General features: G+C 40.7%; 1 protein-coding gene across 2 annotated transcripts in view; it reads right to left on the bottom strand.

Moving 5' to 3' along the window:
- CD96 (CD96 molecule) overlaps positions 1 to 8,036 on the bottom strand; it is an 88,635-nt gene extending 80,599 nt beyond the window's left edge. For both annotated transcript variants that reach the window (XM_061134278.1, XM_061134277.1), the window contains exons 1-2: positions 7,862 to 8,036; positions 5,742 to 6,095 (exon numbers count right to left, since the gene is read on the bottom strand). In XM_061134278.1, coding sequence (XP_060990261.1) covers positions 5,742 to 6,095; positions 7,862 to 7,922 — 415 coding nt within the window. In that variant the 5' untranslated portion in view covers positions 7,923 to 8,036. The remainder of the gene's footprint in view (positions 1 to 5,741; positions 6,096 to 7,861) is intronic.
- Positions 8,037 to 13,189: the final 5,153 nt, after the last annotated feature.

Here is a 13,189-nt window from a genome sequence, read left to right as displayed (position 1 = left end):
TCTCAGCTTTTTTTAAGAACATGAAATTCTTTGAATCCTTAACTATAACACTGCTCTGCTGGGTCTATTATATGCGATCATTCATGTGTCTGCTTCGTGTCTGCTTTTTCTCCTTTTTCCACAACTTACTCCAGCACATCCCTTCCTTTTGGTATTATTGTCATTAACAACACAATATGTCTTCTTTATATATGTAATACATATAACAACCTGCATACATAGAAAAACAGGAACATTGGAGTTAACAATAAGGATATTAAAATAACTTTTTACCATATTCAAGAATAGAGAAAAAGATGAAGGGAATAGATGAAAAGATGAACAAGTTCATCAAAGAATTAAAACTCTATCAAAAACAATAACTTTAAAATATAATATCAGAAATTAAGAATGAATTTGATGAGATCGAAAAATTGCTGTGTATCAAGAAAAACACTTTGTTAATTGGAAAACAGGTCAATAGAGAATTTCCAAACTGAACCACAGAGAGGAAAAAAAGTAGGAAATACAAAAAAATTACTAGAAATAATAAAAATATATTTTGATATAATATATAGCACTAGAAACCTAACATTAGTTTAAATACTAATTTTAAAACATGGAAGTGTCAGAAATAAAGAGTGAATTTCTGTATAATCTAGGAATGGGGAAATTTTTTCTTAAGTATGACTCAAATTTAGAAAAAAGTTTTTTTCTAATTAAGAAAAAAATTAAGAAACCATTAAGAAAAAAATGACAGATTTTATTTAAAAAAGTAAGAATTATGCTGCATTGGAAACAATACTATAAGAAAGTATGGATAGATGAAAAACTGAGAAAATATTTGCAGTTTATATCACAAAGAGTTAATAGATTTTATATATAGGATATTTTCAGCCTAATAAAAATAACTATAATGAATTAAAACTCACTAATATGCTTAAGTTCATATAGATTCTTGATACTGAACACAAATACTTATTTGTCACCTAAGAAAGCTAGTGAACAAACTCATTTTTAAAACTGGTAAGTGAAGGGAAAGAATCAAGTGTCTATTCTGGTTGTTTTTTTTTTTAAACAAATTGTATATCTAGTAAACAATTGGTTCATGAGAGGAAGTTCCTCTTTATAAGAACATTTCAGCTGATAAATGAAGGAAAGAAAGATTAGAACATCACTATTTGGCAGCCAATAATGAATGAATGGATCTAAGGCAATACCCATCAATGGCTGTTAACATCACAAAACCAGACATTATGTAGTGATGATGTAACTACACAACATCATCTACGAAATATTCTTAACAGAAGATAAAAATAAATGTGATCAAATATGTATACCTAACTAAAAGGTGAAAGAAGAACATGGAGATGCCATGAGATATAAAAGCAAAATCCAGGCTGTGGGTAATTATACAAGATAAATATGCTCAACAGGTGCATTGGCAAAGAAAAATAAGAAATGTCCGACAGCCTTCAGATTAAAAGAAAATAGACTGGTCAGAGGCAGGGGGTGGGAGGCGGGCAAAATGAATGAGGATGATAAAAAGGTATAAAGTTCCAGTTATAAGATAGATAAACTCTGCAGATGTTATGTAGAGCACAGTGATTAAAGTGAAAAACACTACACTTCATGTTTAAAAGTTGCTAAAGGAAGCACATCTTAAAGGTCCATCATAAAAAAACTGTAACTGTGTGAGGTGATGGGTATTAACTGCTTACTGTGATGATTGCTTCACACACACACAAACACAAGATCATCATGTTGTATACCTAAAGTGAACACGACGTTACATGTCAGCTATATCTCAATGAAACTGGGGTAAAAAGATTGAAGAACAAATTATGCCTTTAGGCAGGGTAACAGCATGCAGTTAGACCAAGATTTTCAAGATTATATTATCAGGATTATTCCTTTCTGTTACCAGCACCACCCCTCTGTTATTACAGTCTACACTACTTTATTCCTACACCTCCTCCTCCTTCTACTACCCTTCCTCCTTCCTCTCCTGCTAATGCTTCTAAAAACATGAACACCCCTCCCCACAATTAAAGCCACATTGTATGTTATATAGCCAGTTCTAAGAACGACATATTTTAAACGCATTAAAGTCTTAATAGTCTGAAGCACTGTGTGATCCAGTAGCATCAAATGAAGGGAACCTGGATTACAATCACCCAAGGCTTGACTCAAAGAATTGTGTTTCTTGGAATAAATCAAAAAGGAAACTCTGTCATACCAGAATGAAAAAAGAAGCAAATGCCAAACAGTGTGTAACATTTCTGCCCTTGTCCACAGCCTCGGAGCACTGGTCCATACAAACAAACAAGGCGCAGTTAGAAGAGTCCCTTCTCAGCTTTTCGCTCAAAGCATTTTCCCTCAAAGGCTCCAGGGCGGGCGGGCAGGCTTTAGACACATTGTTTTGTGAACAGACCCCGCAAACAGCAGAGAGGAAACAGAAAGAGGTCGCCACCACCTCTGGTCCCTCCGCATTTTCACATTTAGATTCGTACTCGCCACTTCAGCTGGTATTTGTTCACCTACTGCACATACTCGCACTTGTGTGCTTTGCCGACCCAACCAGCCTGTTGAAGATCTCCCAGGGATGTGAGAGGAAGTGGTCCAAGTGAGGAGAAGTGAGCGAAGATCAAAAGAATTAAAGGGAAAAAGATATCATTGGGGGAATTTGACAGGGCTTTTGAGTAACAACTCAAGAGGCCCCATCTAAGTATCTGCCCCTTGGGTTTATACCAGGCTCGCATCTTTGATCAGGTGGCACTAGTGGTAAAAAGCCTCCTCGCCAACGCAGGAGATGTAAGAGACAGCTGATTCAATCCCTGGGTTGGGGAGATCCCCTGGAGGAGGCAATGGCAACCCACTCTAGTATTTTTGCCTGGGAAATCCCATGGACAGAGGAGCCTGGTGGGCTACAGTCAATGGAGTTGAAAAGAGTCAGACACAATGGAGGGACTGAGCACACACATCTTTGATCACTGCATGCTGAGTTTTTTCCCTTTCTCTCTTTTCTTCTTTTCTATTTTGCTCCCTTTATACCCAAATGCACAGCACCAGAACATTTCTTTAACACTAATGCCATTTTTCTCCCCTCTGGTCCAGCTGATGAACAGCAAAGTTATAACCAGACGACTGGGAACTGACAAGCACAAAGCATGTACAGATGACTTCTGTCTCCCCAGTGATTTGCTGTTTTTAGCAGCTAGAAGCCTGGCCCTTTAAGAAATACATTTTCCCTCAAAGGCAACACCACTCTCCTTTCTGAATGATACAGTATCTCCTTTCCATTGGCTGTCTTCATGTCGAGCCATTCCCACCTCCTATTTCCTATCCATGTTGTCCATTCTCCATGGAATAAACGTTAGGTTCGCAGATCTGTAGCAGCATAGTTTACAGTTTTAAGAAGATAGAAAATCTTTGTCTAAAGTGAAGTTCAACATGTACTTGTGCTAAAGTGTGGCAAATGTCTGTTGGGCTCCTTATTAAAGAAAAGAAAGAAAGAAAGTGAAGTCGTTCGGTCCTGTCCGACTCTTTCCAACCCCATGGACTGTAGCCTACCAGGCTCCTCCGTCCATGGAATTTTCCAGGCAAGAGTACTGGAGTGGGTTGCCATTTCCTTCTCCAGGGGATCTTCCCAACCCAGGGATTGAACCTGGGTCTCCTGCACTGCAGGCAGATTCTTTACCATCTGAGCCACCCATATTAGGCAAATGCAAAAAGAGAGGGGGGTGGACTCATTTTTTAATAAGACCTGAGAAATAGCATTCACTCATTATGATTGTATTTACTATTCATAATGAAAACTACCACTTTCCAAACTCTTGCTCTTTGGCAGGAACTATGCTAAGTGCCTTACAGTGATTACCTCACCTAATCATCAAAATCATGGTACCTATGAAGGAGGTCCTATAATTATCTGTATTTGCTACATTAGGAAACAGAGACTTAGGGACTTAGAATAAGATGGTAAAGATGAAATATGTAATGGATGACAGAGCCCACATTCCAATGCAGGCTACCTGACTCCAAAATATATATTATGCAGGTAAACTCTATACAGGTCTCGTTTCTCTTCATTCTACCTTACCACCCCAATCCATCCCCAAATGAAGCATTTTTCCTGGAAATCAGCAATGGGAACTGGGGCACTATAAAGGCAGAGGTAGAGGAGGTTCTGCTCTGTAGCTGGGCTGCCAACACCATGGTCTTATCTCTTGATGAGAAGTGGAGAGGAGATAATAAATCCATGTGTGGTGTTCGTCCTGGGCAGCTCCTTGCCTTCTTTAAGCATGGCCTTTGTGAGTTAGTTTTTGTTGTGTTTTTTCCTTAAACCACCAGGTCACTTTGCCCCTAAGTTAAAATCATTCCATTTCGTGTGCATTTTCCATTTGTTGACTTTCAGTTTCATTTTTTCCACTAGTATAGAGATCATTTACTTTGAAGTGAAGTGAAGTGAAGTCACCCAGTCGTGTCCAACTCTTTGTGACCCCATGGACTGTAGCCTAACAGGATCCTCCGTCCATGGGATTTTCCAGGTAAGAATATTGGAGTGGGTTGCCATTTCCTTCTGCAGGGAGTATAGAGATCATTTACTTTAGGACCAACTAATTTAGGGTAGCCATTATTATCATCATTTTCCAGACGGGCTCAGAGAAGGTACATGCCAATCCCCAGGTGAAATTCAGTTCCAGCCAGAAAGGAATTAGAACTTCAACCTAGGAGTCCTGCCTCCAAAGGTGGCCCTATAAAGCAAGCATGAGTGAATGCTACACATTCAGCAGCCTCCTTGGTACTTTCCCCTGCCTTATATGAAATATATCCAAAGCCACTTTGATAAATTCCCCCCCCCCCCCCCCAAATCTGCTCTGATTCCTTAGTCTCCCACCTCAGGGAATGGCACCACCGTTCAGGAGTACTTGCCAGACACACGCACGTTTTCTCTCTCCTTCATTCACACTGCCGTTGTCCTAGATCCATTCTGTTCCCAAGTCCTACCTGTTTAATGCCCAAGGCATCAAATCTGTCATCTTCTTTCTATATCTCCCCAAACAACCACTCTGTCTCTTCTGCGTTACTGGGGTTGTCCCCTAAGTTCTCTCCACCTTTTCTTCTCATCCCCTCTCACTTCATTCTCATACTGGTGCTGCTGAAGCCAACACCATCTTTTCGTAACAAATTCAATCAGGCTATAATGTCATGCCATCCTTGGGATGAAAATACTTTGTGTCTTACCAAGGCACTTGGACAAATATCAAAGCCTTGAACATGGTTGACGAGGTTCAGTATGATCTGGTCCTTACTGTATCTCCCACTTCATCCCTTAAACCTGCACCGCAGTCCCACTGGCATTTCCCCATGTCCTCAAATACTGCACAGCCCTTCACAACAGCAGTTTCCTGTCTCTGGATCCATCATAAATCTCCCACCGCCCAAATAGTGTTAATATCTACGCAGTCTTCAGACCTCGGCTCAGGTGCCACTTTCTCAGAGTCCATTTCCCTGGCTTCTATCATGTATTCTCACAAAACCACTGCAGCCTTTATCACTTATCACTGCTTCGATTTAACACTAATTCATGGCATTATTTGATCAATTTCTGTCTTCATTTCCAGGAAATACCTCTTTCCACTCAACCTTCCTGTACTTAGCACTGTGCCTGGCACACGGCTGGCTCAGAATACATACTTGCTGAAAGCTGAATGCCTTCAATACATGCTTCCTTCCCACTCGCAGTCATAGTTACTCACCATTTGCCTGGATCTTCAGGCTGTAGACTTTTGTCCGGATGCCCTCTGGGTACAGAGTGAAGCTACACTCATACTTCCCGGTCATCGAGGAGGAGACGTTCCTTAAGTACAGAGTCCACGCAAACACATTCCCGGGCGCCTCTCTGAAAGCCACCAGTGACCGACAGGGGCCCTGGCTGGCACAGTAGAAGCCATGCTCAGGATGATAAACAGCAAGCAGGTCCCCCTTGTCAGTGACCTTGGACCACTGCATCTGCACCAAGAAGCCTTTCTTCTGCGCTTGGCAGGTCAGGTTGACATCAGAGCCAGGTAGAGCGTAAATGTGTTCTTCTGCGCTGAAGGTTTCCACTACTCCTGAAAAGGAAGGTGTGACCATCAGTCTGCGTGATTCCCAGAGAGGGATTCCTTGGTGAAAGACCTTGGTTACTCTGGGGAACTGAGGGAGCAGCTGGGACTTTCTTCCCTGGCTGCCTTAGCATTTGGAGGGAACTTGCACCCACTAGTAAATTTATTATGACAGCTATTCCTACAATGAATATAATTGGCTTTTTTGTTTATGAGTTAACAGCACATAACACATAATAACACCAAGTATTATTTTCTGAAGCTGAAAAGTAACCAATGAGAATATAACAGTTTAAAAAAATACACGTTTACAGGTGGCTTTGACATATAGGTTATCTTGTTTAATCCTCCACACACATCAAAGCGTAATGCTGTTAACACTAGTCATCAAAGGGGAAACCAAGGCACAGAGAGATTACGTGGTTTGCTTAAAGCCATCCTTCAGTGAGAGAAGATGAATTCAGTTGTCCAGAGTCTGTGCTCTCTCTATAACCTTCAGGACCTCCAAACCGCCTTCCAAATTGGTTGAGAAGAGTAAGGAATTTGACATTCAAGATAAGAGAGTCAAAAGGGCCATCCTTTCCCTATAGTTAGGATTCCTGAGGTAAAAAGGGGAAAGAGTGGCAGAGGTTTCCACTAAGAATAAACCATTGAGCACCATCGTCTATAATCAACACTGAGACACTGCACTTGAGAGAAGATTCCCTCTCATCAGTTCTTTGACCAAACGGCACAGGACTCTTCAGACGTGTTAAGCCTTGGACATGCCATCCATAGTGTAGGTCTCAGCTTTAGAATTAACATGGAATACTGTTTCAGGAATGATATATTATTGTGACAAGTACCACTGAAGCTCACAAAGGAAAAAGATAAAAACATGACAAGCAACTGAGAAAAAAACAGGCTCTCAAAGGGACTTGACAAAGGGGAATTACTGTACTTTTATGGATGCAGAAGTTTGGGTAGGCAGAGTTAGTGCAGCTTAATGTAGCTGCCTGGGAGCTCAGCCTTGCCTGATAATACACCTCTTATCCTGTCTAAAGCATTATATTCCAATGTCTCCTTTGATTTAGAAATCCTCTTTAAAATCTTCGTAGCTATATCTGAAAAGCACAGTTAATTCTTAAGACACTCAGGCTCACGGTAATACCCTCATGCTATGGAATGCAGAATGAATCTTCCTTCTTGCTGTTTTCAATAGGCCCTTTAGGCACTGGTCCCCACTGTCACAAAGAGTCTGCTTTGTCTTCCAGGTCCACACCTATACATGCCTCATTAAAATTCAGCATATGTTCAACTCCCAAAGATCTGAGTATTTGGAGGAGAAATGCTTGTTAAATCCAAAAGAGAAATTATTTGAGAGAGAGAAAAAGTTGAGCAAGGAGCTCTGAGCCTTGATGGCTTTATGAATCTTTTTTTTTTTTTTTAGTGTTGCAGAGTTGTTCTGACAACCATTTGGAGAGCATTTCATTTTCAAGAAGCATAGTTTTTCAGTTACTCCAGAGACCCTCTTGGAAGGAAATGGGTGTAAATGTCTCAGAGCAGTGGCACAAACCACCCATTCCTTTCTTGTTTTTAGTGCTCATTTACAATCATTTCTAGATCCTTGCATCTCGCTGAGAGCTGCCACTTAAATACATAACTGAAAACTTTAGTGACAATCTGCCTTTGGTGATCAATTCCAGCAGTAGTCACAAGACATTTTCAATGAACAGAGGCCCCGTTCCCTCCCTGAAGCAGCCAGTGTGACAAGAAGGGACAACCCGAAGCCTTACCCCTGACCAGGTGCATCTGGATGATGGAATAGACAGCACAGTATGTCCATTTTTTCCCCATTGTCTCCTGAAGGCCTCACACCAGCATTTTCATAATGATCACAGAAGTCAACAGATGCCTTTAACTAAGAAAACTCCAGCCTCCCTCTTCGTGCTGAAAAACCCCACACCCACCACACGCCTGTGTCTGTTTATCACTTGGCAAGACCCCAGGAAATGAAACGTCGACAGGAAAGTAATGTGGTTCAGAGCTAAGTATAACCTTCAACAGAACAATGTTGAAATTGTTCTCTGCAGTCTTCTGCATCACCTTCGTTAAAAGCATTTCCAGGATCCAAAGATTCTCCCCTTCAGGATCTGTGTCAGTCAAACTGCTTCTAAAATCCAAACAAAGGAAATCACGCAGCGCAGTTCATAATGTGCCTTTCAGACACTTCTTTGCAAGAGCACAAAGTCATTTAACAAATGTGAGCTCACCATCTTTCATAATAGTCTTTCTGTTCAATTTTAAAATATGTTTTCTTTCCAGAATTACTCCAGGGTGAAAGGACAAAGAATTAACACATTTAATTTTAATAAAATCTGAAAAGTAACAGAGGTCAGCTCTTGCTAGGAAATGGGATTTTAACATCTCCTTTCTTTCAGGGAAACCCACATTCCCTGAAGATGTAGAAGTGAAGGCTCCTTTTCCAGTCCATCCAGGATAGGCTGGTGGTCAGGGAGGAAAGTCTCCCACCGTGAGGGCAGGAGGTCTGCTTTGATGATGACAGAAAAGCATGTCTGTGCTTCAGCAAGCACCATACAGAAACAGAGAAAGCAATCAGAATCCAAAGGCCGAGTATCTCCCACCTCAGCTGGTTCCCAGGCCTGTTCACATCCACCCACTAACTTCCATTTACAGAGGACGGAGACTGATCTCAGGGAAGCGGCTCCCTGGTAAAGATGTCCGGTTATTCACAGAAGGACAGGATGACTGTTCCCTGCCAGATACAACTGTACTGGGTTTCTAGTTTGGGGTAAAATATGGATGTCTTTACCTCCCAACATCAAGAAATGTTAGGCTGGAACTACAGAATAAGTTTAATGAACCTAGAATAAAAATAAATATATACCATCTTATGAACAATTGGTGAAATAATCTGTGACCTTAATCTGGTTACTGAAATAGAGGAAACACCCAGCAAGCCTAAAGACAAATGAGGAGGCTGAGTTGTGTTCCTAAGACGGTTTCTCTTTTGAGGTCAGGCAGAGATAATTTTGACCAGGTTGTCATCAAGTATCACGTTATTATGCATGGACTGATCTGTCCCACACAAGGATTTAGGGGGTATGGATGATGCTAAGACATAAAGCATCACTCCTGCCATTCAGGAGATTTTAGAATTACCTGGGAGAAGAGAATTTCACATGATGAAATAGGGCTACTGTCTTCCTGGATGTCTAGGCTACCCTCTACAGCACCACTACAAACATTTGCTATGACAGCTGTCATACTTGCTCGTTACTACTCAGCTAATGATGTTTCCCGAAGAGGCCAGACAGTAGAGTTACTGACCTCCTGGTCCAGGACTCCCCGACTTTTATTCTTACTGCCCACTCCCAACTCCTCAGAAAGTCTCAGGTCCCTGGAGATGTTGGGTCAGGTGGGGCTGACAGGTATTTTCAGGGAGGGATAGGGAGTTCAAAGTCTTTGAATGAAAGGCAGGAAGAAATATCACTGATCTTGGTGCCTTCATCTCCGCCCCCTTTCTCCTAGAAATTCCAGTAACTCACAGTGATGGAGTATAGTAGCAAAAACAGGCCGGAAGATACAGCACGAAGACCCTGACCCGTAGGTTAGTGTCCCTATTAAACTGAGACTCATTACAAGCCTGGGCAGGGATTTCAGCTACCTACTCTACTTTTCATATTAAGAAAAATCTACCTAACTGGATGCCAATAAGAATCTAAATTTATTGAATTATCTAAGAAAAATATCCTCCTCTTAAAGTTTCTAGAGGTCTCCCATCTCTTGTAAAGTGAAGCAACTCTTCAAAAAAAAAAAAAAAAACTCCCTGAGATTCAGGAAAAGGGGAATTCTCACTTATTTTTCAGACCTCCAGACTCACTTTTAAATGGAATCTTTGCCTCTCGTGGGGGCTGGGATGCCCGGGGTGCCCATGTAGTGGCTGCTGGCAAAGCTCCCTCCTGGGTGTTGTTTTATACTTCTGCAGCCCAGAGTCAACAGGTTGGACAGGTTTTCCTTTGAGACTCAGCCAGGCTCTAAGAGAATAAAAATTCGGGGTGCCCACAGAACGTTAACTGTGCATGCCTGGCATCCTGCCCTGCCAGCCCCGCGCCGGCCCCTCCACGGCTGTTTGCATGCAGCAGGTGGCAGCAGCGCCCTGCAGACCAGCACTGCTGGCTGGCGAAGGGAATTGCCCCCACCCTGCCTTTCAATCCCAGGAATAGTTTCTAAAGGCCCTTTCAGCATAAGGATAGGCATTCTCTTCACTTAAAAATAACTCTTCTGTGAAGTCATGTCAATCTCTTCTATTATGGTCCCTGCTCACAAACCCCCACTGCACGGCGTTTCTTCTGCCTTAGATTTGGGTCTGCTGCATATACAGAGAAAACAGAAGCAGCCAGTTTTACACACAAAAAGGAAATCTTGAACTTCTTGAACTTCAGAGGCAAATTCAATTATTGACAGACAGAAGTGGGGGCATGCATTATTTCTGCTAGAGGCAAGCCATAATTGTGTGTTTTGGACAAACTTTTTAAATGCTCCATTGAAACACTAACCCTCAACGAGATAAGGACATTTTCAAAAATAGGAAGCTGAGCAAAAGGTAATCTTACTCTTGTGGTTTTCACTGAGGTTAACTCAAAATATGACTGATTAGTCTTAGGTTTCATCCTTTAACTACTTACATAAAAAAAAGCAGGAATGTGGAGTGTTCTACTGTTGTACATGTTTCTCTACCAAAATGCTTAGAAAGCATTCTAGTTAATGCTTCAGTTCATTAAAAAAAAACAAAACAAAACAAAAAAAAAACACATATTTAGTGCCAACTCTTAAGGGATTACTGAAGAGTCATAGTTCTAGGTGATTTTAAAATACAGATGATAAAACACAGCCCATGTCCTTAAGAAAAAGAATCATTTTGCTGGGGAGAAAACTCCCGCATGCACCAAAGAAGTCAACTAACATAAACCACAGAAGGGAATGAGTGGGTGGCACAGGTCTTCAGGAAAGGGGGCGATCTCTTAGAGATCAGTGGGCTAGGAACATGTCAAGTGTGAATCTTAACCTGGCTTTATATTGTAGAAGTGAATCTGGAGGAAACCGTGAGGTAAGCCATTCCAGAGAGAGAAAACAGGAAAAGCCAACACTTGGAAGTATTGAATTTCAAGGTCAATTTAGTGAGTTAGCTGTTATCATGAAGCAAAGGTTTTCTTGGGAGTGTTGAGGCAAAGTCATGCTAGGATGAGTTTAAGTTCTGGAGAGCTTTGAATTCTAGGTTATAGATTTTTTTCTTCATGTCAGAGAGAGCTACTGGATTTTCAACAAAATAGTATTGTACTTAAAAGTAACATTTTAGTAGGATAAATTAGGTGAATTAGTAGGTAGACATGTGTAGACTGAAAAAAAGAAGGGAAAAAAGAGGCAGGAGATTTCTTAGGAATTTTGCACTTCCTTAGGCACCTGAGGATGAGCGCTTTCCTCGCAGTACAGTGTGATGGGGGCGTGGGCATTACAAAGAAAGAGGAGGTAAGGCTTGGTATCCAACTGCACATGGAATCAAATCTCCTCTGAATTTTCAGGCACCCGGATACAAGGAAAGAAAAACCACCTACAGTTGGATTCCTGCTGGAAGAATGGGTCCTACTCCCTTGCCCTCCCCAGGAGTAATCATCAAGGGATCACTGGGCTTCCAACTGGAAGTGAACCAATTAGGTACAGGCAGTGGCCCTGCCTCCAGGAGGGTGAAGGTCCTTCTTTTGGTTTTCACTCAAATTTTTTGAATCTTGAGAATTATCATCTAATAGCAGAGAAAGAATTTCATGAGACTTTTCACACAACGATCTCTTTCATCACCATCATTTCCATCAGTCCATCTGTTGAGGACTGGTTTTAATGTAATCCATTTTTCTAATGACAACTGCTCGTTACAAGAAAACACTTTAAAAGGATAAAAATAAATAAATAAAAATCAGTTGGCATTCTAAGCACCCAAAGACAACTGAAGTGCTTATATTTTGTCTTATATTGTTCTAGACATTCACATAAATGTGTATATATGGAGAAAATGGATGCTCTCTATGCACTTTATCACATGTACTCTAACCTGTGCTTTTTTGGCATCATACTATATTGCAGACATATATATATATATATATATATATATATATATATATATATATATATGTTACACAACAAAAATAAACTTATTCCTTTTAAAATAATTTCATAATATATTATTCTACAGAAGTCCAGAAAACTGTTTTTAAGTAAATTTTAAAACATTTTTCATTTTGAGAAACAGAATTACAAAATTCAGTTGAATAATTATAGTAAGTAATCTTTGGATATTTCTTTTTAGTGGCAAGTTGAAATAAAGAGAGGGAGAGAGAAAGAGAGAGAGAGAGAGAGAGAGAGAGAGAGAGATGGTTCCTGATTTTTCTAAAGCCCTGGGAAGCTAATGATTCAATAACTCAATAATTTCGACTTTTGCAGAAATACACTTGAAAAACCATTAACATTTCTAGGGTTAAGTTGGCATAAACAGAATTAGAAGAAATATTTTAAATTCTACATTCTGTCTGGTTTCAAAGCAATGAAATTTATTTCAAATGTCTCTTCACATTCAATGGAGAAATTTAAAAACACCTTGAAAAATTGAGACGTGTTCAATTGATCTTAGAGTTTAAAAAATAAAAGCATGGAACAAAGTCACACAACCTGATCATCTTGTTCTTCAGGCTCTCAGTCACGTCCGACTCTGCAACCCCGTGGACCGCAGCACACTAGGCTTCCCCGTCCTTCACCATCTCTTGGAGCTTGCTCAAACTCAGGTCCGTTGAGTTGGTGATACCATCCGACCATCTCATCTTCTGTCCTCCCCTTCTCCTCTTGCCTTCAGTCTTTCCAGCATCAGGGTCTTTTTCAATGACTCAGCTCTTGTAGACTGCTACAAACATACTCTTAGCCACATTACCTTTTTACAAACTACAGATTCACATAGAGATACTGTGCTACTACACTCTGTGAAAACAACAGGCTAGGGAAAGTCGGCCAAGCACTGGATCTGACCTTTGTCAGTAATTCCCCTTTTCTTTTTCCCA

This window comes from Dama dama, chromosome 31 (assembly GCF_033118175.1).
Source record: "Dama dama isolate Ldn47 chromosome 31, ASM3311817v1, whole genome shotgun sequence".
NCBI classification, from domain to species: Eukaryota; Metazoa; Chordata; class Mammalia; order Artiodactyla; family Cervidae; genus Dama; species Dama dama.
The sequence above is the reverse complement of the archived record's forward strand: the minus strand, read 5'-3'. Positions and strand labels throughout refer to the sequence as shown.